The sequence below is a fragment of the Gopherus flavomarginatus genome, chromosome 5, assembly GCF_025201925.1.
Source record: "Gopherus flavomarginatus isolate rGopFla2 chromosome 5, rGopFla2.mat.asm, whole genome shotgun sequence".
NCBI lineage: Eukaryota > Metazoa > Chordata > Testudines > Testudinidae > Gopherus > Gopherus flavomarginatus.
Genome location: NC_066621.1, coordinates 116,973,275 through 116,985,433, shown reverse-complemented (window position 1 = coordinate 116,985,433; position 12,159 = coordinate 116,973,275). Strand labels below are relative to the sequence as shown.

Genomic DNA, 12,159 nt, shown 5'->3' with positions numbered 1-12,159 from the left:
CGGGATAAAGTTCAGTCAAGGCTGAAACTTTATTCTCTACACATCTTGTGCCTGGGAACTGTTGGCTCTTGAAAACCAAGTACTACAGAATACAAAATGTACATTCAATGGAAGTTTATGAAATTTTATTCTTATCTGTACCATTCCTGGATTTTGTGAGCTGAAGCCAAGATATTTTGTTTTATTTAAACATAATTCATTTATTGTTTATCTATTTTATCTGTCTTTAGTTGAGCATCTTTACAACTCACACTACTTTTTCTAAATGATCAGTTCCCATCACTACCTTTTCTAAACTGGAGTCACACTCAGCAGTAAAGAACAGGTTGGACACTTTGTTCTTACCTGGGGGGTCATAGTGGAGGGGTCTGGTTGTGGGGTGCTGTGCTGGTCAGAACTGTCACTGGTGTCCTTAGCAACGCTCTGCACTGCCTCTTGCTGGGCAGGAGTGGAAGGGGGCAAGGATGACTGGGATGCAGTAAAGTGAGATTTAGACTGAGAAAGGGATGGTGTCAAGCTAGCCTGGGTTGGTAGGGAAAGGGATGATTGGGAAGGGGACAAATAAGATTGAGAATGTGTCTGATAGGACTGGGAGGAGGGTAAATAAGATTGAGGGGCAGTTGATGGAGGAGGCTCCAGATAGGATGGTGGCGGTGGCTGGGAGAGCTGAGAATGGGACAAATAAGACTGGGGCGGGGGGGACTGGGAAGGGGGTGGCTGGGTTGGGGGAATATACGGTTCAGACTGGGCTGGGGGGATATAGGCCTGCGAAGGGGGTGGATAGGCCTGCTCAGGCGGCAGGGGCGACTGTGGCGGAGAGGACAGCTCCATGTCCATGGGCACTGGGGAAGAAGGCAGGTGTTCCCAGTCGCTGTGGGGCTGAGACGGCTGGAGGGTCTCATGCTCTCGAGGCAGGGGGGGCGCCGGGGGCTTGCAGACCTGGGGGTCCCGGGGTGGGGGCGGCGGAGGCGGCTCACGGTGCTTGAACTGCTTCTGGTAGCTGCGGACGGGGGGCGGCACTGGCGGCGGCCAGTCAGTGAAGGAGCCGGGGAGAGGCGGAGGGGGCAGGCCCGGGGGCGGCGGCCCGGGCGGGGGACCCCCCAGAAGTACCGACTGCATCTGTTTCTGGTGCATTTGCTGCAGCTGCTGTAGCTGGGCCAGGTGCTGCTCCTGCAAGCTCAGGAAGCCCGAGGCGCCGGGCGCCGGGGCCACGCCTGGGCCCGGGGGCGGGTAGTTCGGCGGCGGGACGGAGGGGGGCATCACGGGCGGGGGTACGGGCAGCGGCGGAGGCGGTATCGAGGTGGGGGGCGGCGGGTAGTGCCCCGCCGCCCCGTACAGGCCCCAGGCCGGGTACATGGCGGGGCCGGGTCTGAGGCGGCGGCCGAAGCGGAGATCGGAGCTTCCACAGGCCGCAGCGAGTGGCGACAGCAACAGCGCGTGCGACGCACAGTGCCTGCGTAGTGAGGCTCGTTGGACCTCCGGGACAGAAGAGTGGCATATTGGAAGCTAGAGTGCCCCCAGCCTGGATCATAGAGAGAGGCTCGCTGAAGCTAGAGCGCCACCCACCGATCAGCCCGGGCTATAGCGTGGCCGGGCACCGTAGGAACAAGACGGACCATAGAGAAGTGAACTAACTGGGACTAGAGCGTCGCTGAAACCCTGCTCTCTTCTTTCCTCATGTCGGCTTGGACAAAAGAGAGGGGCAAAGAGGAGCTAGAGCGCCGCTCAGAAGAAGGCGATCGGCCTCCATCTTGTTTTGGGGGCGGGCGAGCTAGTGGTGGCGGGGCACCACAGGTTCGAGGCCTCGGCCTCGGCTTTGGCCGGGTGTGGGTCCTTTCGCGGCCAAGGTCTTCAGCTTGCCTCTCAGCTACTCCCTTCCATGCGGGGGTGGCTGCCCTCAGTGTGTCCGCCTGCCCCTTGCGTTCCTTGCTGCCGTCGGGGCGCCCGAACCCTTCCCTGGGAGGCGGGTCTCCAGTCTGGTGAAGCTCAGTGTCAGGGAGCGCTGCCTCCGCTTGCCTCCCGACACCTCCAGCCACTAGCACGGTGCACGTCGCGGGACTGCGTGCCCTGGCCACACACAAGTTCAGTCACAGGCTGGCATCAAATTAGGGTCCCAAAAACCCAGTCCTTGCATCCATAAACTGAAAGCTGCCCTGCTAGTCCTAGCAGTAATGACCAGCAAGCATCATCTTTGGCAGGGGCAAATTGAGAACCATAGAAAAAGCCTTGAACCCTTAATTCCATTACTATGGGGACAGAATTCAGATTACAGTGCTTATGTTTTCTTAGCAGCCACCGTTTGCTTGAGTTTTACAACTGTTTAGCAACCACAACTCCACTGCCTGAGGGCTTGGCTTTACTGAAAATTAACTTGAATTACAACTCTAGTGTTGTTGGGACACCCTTTCAGATGGGGGCGGGGACAACTTTATTTCTGATTCCTGGGGCTACTTGGGCACATGAAAACTATTTTATTTTATTTTTTTGCAGATAATAACTTACAAATTATTATCTGATAGGAGCATTGTATCTAATTCCTATTTAAAGAAAGAAAAATAAATATTAGACCTACTCAACTGTAATACTAATATGTTCTAACATCTTGTGTCAAGTCACAAGGGACACTGATTTGGTTTAAAATTTTAATATATATTCTTACTTCGTTACTAACTCTTGAATACAACAATTAAAATAATTGTAGAAAAATCCAGATTACTTTCTATCACTCTTTTGCAGTTCACCAAGCTTGGAAAAGATCATTTAATTTTTGGAAACATCCTACTAGGGCAAGGCCCTGTGAGTTTATACCTGCCTGGGCCCTAGGGGTGTTACCCCACTACAAATAATAAACTTGAAACTGACCTTAAACAGGAGTGAAACTGATACTTTCAAGTCACTTTCACAATATTGCCAAACACAAATGTTCACAAATCATGAATCAGACTCACCAAAAATAATTAGATTATGTACAAATAATAGATTTGGTGTTCTTTTTATTTGCCTTCTGCGTTTTGAGTCTTTTGGGTGCACCTGGGTCACATTTTGACGCTTTCTCCACAGCCACAAGGGCTAAAAACTTTATTTTTCTTTAAGAATGATGGGTGAAATCACCACATATCCACTTGACTCCAGGAGCTGGGGCTTTAAGGGAAATAATTATCATGAGACTCATAACAAAATCTTGAGAGTTGGCAACAGTGCTTTCACTTCTGTTTAAAGGCTAGTTACTTTCCAAAAAGCTCTTAAACACAACACTACAGTGATTTAGTTGCAGTTCTCACAGAAGAATATTTAAAACCAAACCCCAAGAAAATTCCATATTTTAAAGTTGAGAAAAAAAATGAGACTTGCGAGGTATATCAGGGCTACTGAAGGCAGGAAAGGAAAGGAAAATAAATAGGCACAGGTGCTCTGGCCAGCTCCTCCTCTTGAAAGAAAGTTGTAGGGTCAAATCTTCTAGTCCTTAATCAAGTAAAACTTCTATTGCCATCAGTGCCTCCACTCATAGATACTCATATTTAAACATCTGAGCCATCTTTTCCAGCGCTACATATCTTATACGCATTGGCTCAGAGACTACATTTTCTGGCATATTTTGAACAGTTCTGACCACATAGTGGTGCCCAGGGAATAATACAAATCATGACAATAATCGTTGACTGTATAGACTCTGTAGATTCAATTTTGTTCTTTGTTCTGGAATTGGCCTGGGCACAGATGAAACCCTAAGAATTTGGGTACAGATGAAACCCTAAGAATTTGAGGCATAAACACATTTGATACTTGTACGACACTTTCTCATTCCTTCCTTTTTTCAAACTCAGAACAAAAAAATGACAAAATAAAATGGTTTTCAGTTAAAATGTAAAATTTCACAGCGGGCATTATTCTACAACTCAGCCTGGGGCAGAACATGCCACCCCTTGGAGGTTAAGCAATCACCTCTCATCTGACTCTCATTCTCTCTTTTTCTTCATCTTTCCTGACCTCTCTGCTGTCAACCAGGATCCTTCCCAATTGCTGGGACTAGACAAAATTATATGATCTTCAGAATTTTGACTTAGTTTGGTCTAAACTGGGTCTAAGTAATCACTGCAGGGTTTTACCTTAATGCAGCAAAAAATAGAAACCTAGGATTTCACTAAAACAATGAGGAGTCCGGTGGCATCTTAAAGACTAACAGATTTATTTGTCTATAAGCTTTCGTGGGTAAAAAAACTTCACTTCTTCAGATGTATGGAGTGAAAATTACAGTTACAGGCAAAAATATATATACTGGCACATGAAGAGAAGGGAGTTACCTTGCAGGTGTAGAACCCGTGTTGACAAGGCCAATTTCAGTCGGAGTGGATGTGGTCCACTCCAAATAATTGATGAAGAGGTATCAATACCAAGAGGGGGGAAACTGCTTTTGTAGTGAGCCAGTCACTCCCAGTCCCTCTTCAAGTCCAAATTAATGTTGTTAAGTTTGCAGATGAATTGTAGCTCTGTAGCTTCTCTTTGAAGTCTGTTTTTGAAGTTTTTTTGTTGAAGGATGGCTTTTAAATCTATTATTGAATGTCCAGGGAGATTAAAGTGTTCTCCTACTGGCATTTATATGTTACTATTCCAGATGCCTGATTTGTGTCCATTTATTCTTTTGTGTAGAGACTGTTCGGTTTGGCCAGTGTACATGGCAAAGAGGCAATGCTGGCACATATCACATTAGTAGATGTGCAGGTTAATGAGCCCCTGATGGTGTTGCTGATGTGGTTGAGTTCTATGATGGTGTCACTAGAGTAGATATGGGGACAGAGAAGGCAACGGTGTTTGTTACAGGGATTGGTTCCTGGGTTAGTGTTTCTGTAGTGTGGTGTGTAGTTGCTGGAGAGTATTTACTTCAGGTTGTGGGGCTGTCTGTAAGCGAGGACTGGCATGCTTCACAAGGTCTGTGACGGTGAGGGATTGTTTTCCAGGATAGGTTGTAGATTGATGATGATGTGCTGGACAGATTTTAGCTGGGGGCTGTACGTGATAGCCAATGGTGTTCTGTTATTTTCTTTGTTGGCCCTGTTCTGTAGTAGATGATTTCTGGGTACCCATCTCACTCTGTCAATCTGTTTCCTCACTTCCCCAGGTGGGTATTGTAGTTTTAAGAATGCTTGATAAAGATCTTACAGGTGTTTGTCTCCATCTGAGGGATTGGAGCAAATACAGTTGTATCTTAGGGTTTGGCTGTAGACAGTGGATCGTATGATATGTCCTGGATGAAAGATGGAGGCATGTAAGTAAGTATAGCAATCAGTAGGTTTCCGGTATAGGGTGGTGTTTATGTGACCATCACTTATTTGCACTGTAGTGTCCAGGAAGTGGATCCCTTGTGTGGACTGGTCCAGGCTGAGGTTGATGGTGGGGTGGAAACTGTTGAAATCCAGATGGAATTCTTCAGGGGACTCCTTTCTGTGGGTCCCTATGATGAAGATGTCATCAATGTAGCACAAGTAGAGGAGGGATGCTAAGGGACAAGAGCTGAGGAAACGTTCTAAGTCAGCCATAAAAATGTTGGCATACTGTGAGGCCATGAGGGTACCTATAGCCAGTGATGAGCTGCCAAATCGTAACAACCGGTTCCCTATAAAAAGTTCCGATTTAAGGGATGTGCCACAGTATGTATTTTTTGTACCTTTCTCCATAAGAAGTGGCAGTGCATTGAGTCATTGGGAGCCATACTTAACAATAAAAAATATGTCCATATTTTCCTGGGAGGAATTTTTAAAATTTAAAAATTTAAAACTTCCTCCCGGACAGCAATTTAAGAACCAAAAAGCCTGATATGTCTGGGAAAATATGGATGTATGTTAACCCTACCTAAAGTTCTTTTTTTAAAAAGATGGGCCGGAACTAGAAATGAGCTGCATTTCACATGTGTGGGTCCCCATCACTCCCTGGGGGTGTGCTACGGTGACCAGATGTCCCGATTTTATACAAATAGTCGCGATTTCTGGGTCTTTTTCTTATATAGGCTCCTGTTACCCCGCACCCTCTGTCCCGATTTTTCACACTTGGTTTCTGGTCACCCTAGGGTGTGCACATGTGTGGGTCCCAGCTGCTCCCTGCCCCCCTCATTGAAGCAGATGTGCAGAGTTACTGTCCTGGGAACTGCAGAGCACCAGTGGATGTGGGGCTGGCTGCAGACAGGGACATGGGGCAGGGCTAGCTAGAGGCAGAGGGTGCGGGGTTGGCTGGAGACGGGGTGTGTGGGGCTGGCTGGAGGCAGGGCAGGGGCTGACTGGAGGTAGGGGCTGGCTGCAGGCAGGGCGGGGGAAGTGGGGTTGGCTGGCTTCGGGCAGGGCCACAGAGGGGGTGCGCAAAGGGTTGGCTGGAGACAGAGGAGTGCGGGGCTGGCTGGCTTCGGGCAGGGAGATGCGGTAGGGGTTGGCTGGAGACAGGGCAGGGGATGCGGCAGGCAGGGCCGGCTCTGACTTTTTTGCTGCCCCAAGCAAAACAAACAAACAGAAAAAAAACAGGGCGCAGGGCAGCCAGAACTGGAGGCAAAGCAAAAAAAACCCTCCAAACCCTGGGTGCAAGGCAGCCAGACCCAAAGGCAAAGCAAAAAAATATAGGGCAGCCTTGCCACCCTAGGATTGGGCGGAAGCCACCCCTTAGAATCTGCCGCTCCAAGTACGAGCTTGCTTGGCTGGTGCCTGGAGCCAGTCCTGGTGGCAGGGGCCGGCTGTAGGCAGAGCAGGGGGTGCCGTGCTGGCTGCAGGCAGGGCAGAGGCTACGGCAGGAGCTGGTTTCAGGCAGGGCAGGGAGTGTGGGGCTGGCTGGAGACGGGCTGGCTGCAGGCAGGGTGGCGGGTACTCACGGGGAGAGCAGCTCGGAGCAGCCTGAGCAGCAGGACGCAGCCCAGGCTCAGCAGAGCAGCCGGGGATCCACCAGGTAGCAGCACAAGCCCCAGGGCCAGAGGTCTGGGGAGCAGCAGCAGCAACAGGGCCTGTGCCCAGGGCCAGGAAGCGGCACACATGACTGCTGCAGCGCAGCGCCCCCAGCAGCTGGAGGAGGAATTACATCACTTCCCGGCCGAAGCCCATCAAAGCCGCAGCACCCCCTCGCAGGGCAGCGGGTTAACAACCGGTTCTAAAACTGCTTCAAAAATTAACTGGTTCACATGAACCGGAGCGAACTGGCTGCAGCTCACCACTGCCCATAGCAGTGCCGCTGACTTGAAGGTATAAGTTGTCCCAAAATCTGAAATGGTTGTGGGTGAGGACAAAGCCACAAAGCTCAGCCACCAGGTGTGCTGTGGCCTCATCACGGATACTGTTCCTGAAAGCTTGCAGTCCATCCTCAATATTGGTGTAAAAAGCTTCTACATCCATGGTGACCAGGATACTGTTTTCAGAAAGATCACCAATGCATTGTAGTTTCCTCAGGAAGTCGGTGGTATCTTGAAGATAGCTAGGAGTTTTTTACCCATGAAAGTTTATGCCCAAATAAATCTGTTAGTCTCTAAGGCGTCACTGGACTCCTCGTTGTTTTTGTGGATACAGACTAACAGGGCTACTCCTCTGATACTTAGGATTTCATTATTGTCTGAGTCCTGCTAGGTTTACAATTATGCAATAAAATATAGCCTGGGCCCAATCCTCAGGAGAGTCTGAGCTGAGTTTGGCAGACCTGAGGATTGGGAGGAATAGAGGTGGTATTACATCACCTCGCACTCCCCTCAATCCTAAAACCAATCAAGAGGTAGTGGCTGGTATGTATATTAAAGCAAAGCAGCTTTCTGTAAGTAGGGGTGAAAGTAAGCCGGTATGGCATACCAGTAAAAAGTGGGCGCTGGTACTGGCCCGTAGCAGCTGATGTGAAAGTGCTGCCATGGCAAAGGACCCTGCAGCAGCGGTTGCGAGAGCCCCGGGCCCTTTAAATCGCCACTGGAGCCCTGGGCGGTGCAAGCCAGGCAGCGCCAGAGGTGAAAGTAAGCCAGTACGGCCCAGTACAGTGTACCGGCAAGAGCCGCTGTGCCGTACCGGGGCGGCCTGGCTTCCCCAGGTGGCAATTTAAAGGGCCTGGGGATCCCAGCAGCAGCTGGAGCCCCAGGCCCTTTAAATTGCCACCAGAGCCCCGCTGCTGGAGCCCTGGAGTAGTGGCGGAGCTCCAGGGCCGGGGCTCCTGCTGCCTCTACTGCCCTTGGCCCTTTAAATATCTGCCAGAGCCCCACCGCTGCTATCCCAGGGCTCCAGGGGCTATTTAAAGGGCCAGGGCAGTAAAAGCAAGGGAGTGGCAGTAGGGCTCTGGGGTGGTAGTGGTGGCCAAGCCCTGGGCCCTTTAAACTGCTGCCGGAGCCCCCAGCTGCTGCTGCTACACTAGAGGGGGAGGGCCGGGGCTGGCTCTGACCCTCCATCCCCACCCCTTCCGCCCGAGGCCCCACCCCTTCCTTGGGTCAGAACTGACCCCAACCCAGCCCCATACGGTAAGTCCCTATTTCTACTTCCACCCCTGGGCAGCACGAATGGGCTGGCTGGGATATGCTGACCACCCCCCCAGCCCCACCTCTTCTGCCCAAGGCCCTGCCCCTTCCAGGGCCTGAGCTGGCCCCTGTACTGGTAAGTGTTGAGTATTACTTTCATCACTGCCTGTAAGACATTCTGCCAGGTGAGGATTGTCTGGAGAGTTGTGTCCGCTAACCCCAGCATGTGCTCTCCTGTGTTGCCTGATTTAAGAGGTTCATAATATTAATTTGGATAGTATGGGGTTTAGGCTCGCCAACCTGTTTGATTAGAGATAATAAGGTTCTTGTTCTGAATTAGGCTCCACAGAATTTACAAAGGACCCTTGGGGGTATGATAGGAAGCTCACACTGAAACAGATATAGCCTTAAAGACTTTTTTGTTAAGATAAATTAAGTAGTAATTAAATGGTAAAATAATTAGAATTACAAAGTTACAATTGTATTACTGCTATTCAAAAGATACATATGGTATTATGGTATTATTTGCTATAATGCTTTGATTAGTATACTTACACCCTTCCTTGATAACCTAGTGGTGAGAGACATAGGACCAGCCTCGCCTCTGGCAGTTTTGATTCCTCAATTTTGAGTGAGAGGTGCGAAGTTTAGAAGAAGCTAGAGCTAAGAGCTATTGAAGCTAACTTAGAGTTTACTTAACTAACTTAAACTTAAAACCTAACAAAACTAAGAACAAAAGCTTAGGGAACCCAAGCTTAGCCTAGTCCCCTTGGAACTTAGAAAGTTTAAGAAAAACAAGTACAGGCTTCCCCAAGCAAGGTGGATCACTTCTTTTATAGGGCACAGGTGCCTGAACTCTTTCTATGCCCAAACTTCATTTCTCACCCACAAAAATGTTAGGGTACACTTACTCCATGGACTAGTATGTTTGTACATATTGATTACTTGTACATACATATTAATGACATTAGATCATACACACATATGTTATTTTTGTTTTCCCGGTTATTTTGGTTCTTTCCTTGTGGTGTACATGTTAAGTCTGAGGGTACAGACTTGGAAACCCCGCACGCCATTTTACCATTAGCTATCTATCTGAGTGAAAGGTCCCGAACACAGATATGCTAATTTTGCCTTAGCTCAACATACAGGATATGGCCTGTAGGTCCCTTGCATTACAGCCAAACTTAGTTTAATATAAATCTATAAACCTATTGCAATAAACCAAATACTTAAATTATAAGAAAAAAAATATATATATATAGATAGATAGATATAGATATAGATATAAATAGATAGATATGCAAGCAAGCAGGTTAATCCTATAGGCTACACTTGATATCACCTTACATTGAGGGGTGGGTGACATAAAGCTAGCTATGCCAGCTGATCTATGGATTCCACTCCATTAGAGAATCCTGAACTGCTCTTTTAGTGCCGCTTTAGGTGAGCTTACAGAAAACTGATGATTGAACCCAAGCCATGTATATTCACGCTGCTATAGTAAAGATTAAGATTAGTTTTCTGTTTAAAGCTTGAGTCTTCTAAGTGTTCGAAAATCCGCAGTTACTCAGATTGCCTTGGAATTTGGAGTTCCCAAATCCAAACCTCTGGGGCAGGATTAGTGCTCAAATTTGGGGGTCTTGCCCCTCCAGAGGTATCTGAGCCCCTATGTGTGTGCCATGACCTGAGGGGTTGCACATCTATGGTGGTCAGACCCACTCCACCTCCCTCATGTGAGGCAAGATCTGAGAGGCCCTTGTCCCTGCTTCCTATGTAGCAATCAGGATCTGCAGTGGGGGGGAATGCTTTTGTGGCAGGGGTGTTTGAGACCCTATTTGTGCCTGCCATGTGTGCTGGAAACTGCCTTTGCCACTCTAGGGGTGTTTAGCCCCTCTTCCTGCCACACCACATGTGAGCTGAGATCTGGGGAAGCCCTATCTCTCCAAGGCCATGTCTACACTACAGAGTTAAGTCGACGTAAGTTACGTTGACGATCATAAACTGCTGGATGCAATACTTGGAGGCGACCCCACCTCCACCTGAAGACCACCATGGACACTTCAGAGCCCAGTTAAATAAGGCAGGATGAGGAGGAAAGTAGGAGTGAGAGTGCTGAGAAGGAGGGGGATAGCCCGGCATCCCTAGATGCATACAGCCAGGAGCTATTTTCAAGCCAGGAGGAAGGTAGCCAGTCACAGCGGACAGTGCTTGGGGAAGAACAAACAGCAGAGGAGGTACCTAGTAAGCAGCTTTTATTTTGGGAAGGAAGTTGTTTGGTGTGGGCTCTTGGGGCGAGGAGGGTTAGGGCTGCATGCATGCCTAGATGCGGAATAGGGTGTTGATGTGCTCTCTCACATTGCGGTAATTGGCCTCAGTGATCTCTTCAAAGGTCTCATGCAGAAGCTGGGCAATCCACTTGTGCAGGTTCCTTGGCAGAGCTACTGTGCGCCTTGTCCCAGTAAGGCTAACATGTCCACACCAATGTGCCGTGACAGACGGTGGGGGACCATTGCTGCACATACGCAAGCTGCATATGCAGGTTGGAAGCCGCATTGTAATAAAAGACCCTCCCTTGCTTCCCAGGTCACCCTCAGCAGCTAGCTATCTCTCAGGACGAACTCATCCTGTGGAAAAAATGAAGCTTCTTAAAGGTTTTAAAAACCTTATTTACTTTACATACAACAATAGTTTAGTATCAGAGGGGTAGCCGTGTTAGTCTGGATCTGTAAAAGCAGCAAAGCATCCTGTGGCACCTTATAGACCTGTTCATGATGACAACAGACTACCAAAAGGAGGCCGCCAGACAACTCTCCAACACCAAATTCTACAGGCCACTTCCCTCAGATCCCACTGAGGAATACACTAAGAAACTGCAACATCTACTCAGGACACTTCCTACACTAACACTGGAACAAATCAACATACCCTTAGAGCCCCGACCAGGGTTATTCTATCGACTACCCAAGATCCACAAACCCGGAAATCCTGGATGACCCATCATCTCGGGCATTGGCACTCTCACTGAAGGACTGTCTGGATATGTGGACTCTCTACTCAGACCCTATGCCATCAGCACTCCCAGCTATCTCCGTGACACCACTGATTTCCTGAGGAAACTACAATGCATTGGTGACCTTCCAGAAAACACCATCCTAGCCACCATGGACGTAGAGGCTCTCTACACGAACATCCCCCATACAGATGGAATACAAGCTGTCAGGAACAGTATCCCTGATGATGCCACAGCACAACTGGCTGCTGAGCTCTGTGCCTTTATCCTCACACACAACTATTTCATATTTGATGACAATATATATCTCCAGATCAGTGGCACCGCTATGGGCACCCGCATGGCCCCACAATATGCCAATATTTTTATGGCCGACCTGGAACAACGCTTCCTCGGCTCTCGTCCACTCACGCCCCTTCTCTACCTGCGCTACATTGATGACATCTTCATCATCTGGACCCATGGGAAGGAGACTCTGGAAAAATTCCACCACGATTTCAACAGCTTCCACCCCACCATCAACCTCAGCCTGGACCAATCTACACGGGAGGTCCACTTCCTAGACACCACGGTGCAAATAAGTGATGGACACATTAACACCACCCTATACCGAAAACCTACCGACCGCTATGCCTACCTTCATGCCTCCAGCTTCCATCCCGGGAACATCACACGATCCATTGTCTACAGCCAA

The 12,159-nt window shown here is 48.9% G+C and overlaps 1 protein-coding gene across 3 annotated transcripts in view; it reads right to left on the bottom strand.

The window, feature by feature from the left end:
- YLPM1 (YLP motif containing 1) overlaps positions 1-1,465 on the bottom strand; it is a 96,668-nt gene extending 95,203 nt beyond the window's left edge. The window contains exon 1 of one of the 3 annotated variants that reach the window (XM_050955640.1): positions 346-1,465. In XM_050955640.1, the coding sequence (XP_050811597.1) occupies positions 346-1,356 (1,011 nt within the window). In that variant the 5' untranslated portion in view covers positions 1,357-1,465. The remainder of the gene's footprint in view (positions 1-345) is intronic. The other 2 variants (XM_050955639.1, XM_050955638.1) reach the window with 2 other exon arrangements.
- Positions 1,466-12,159: the final 10,694 nt, after the last annotated feature.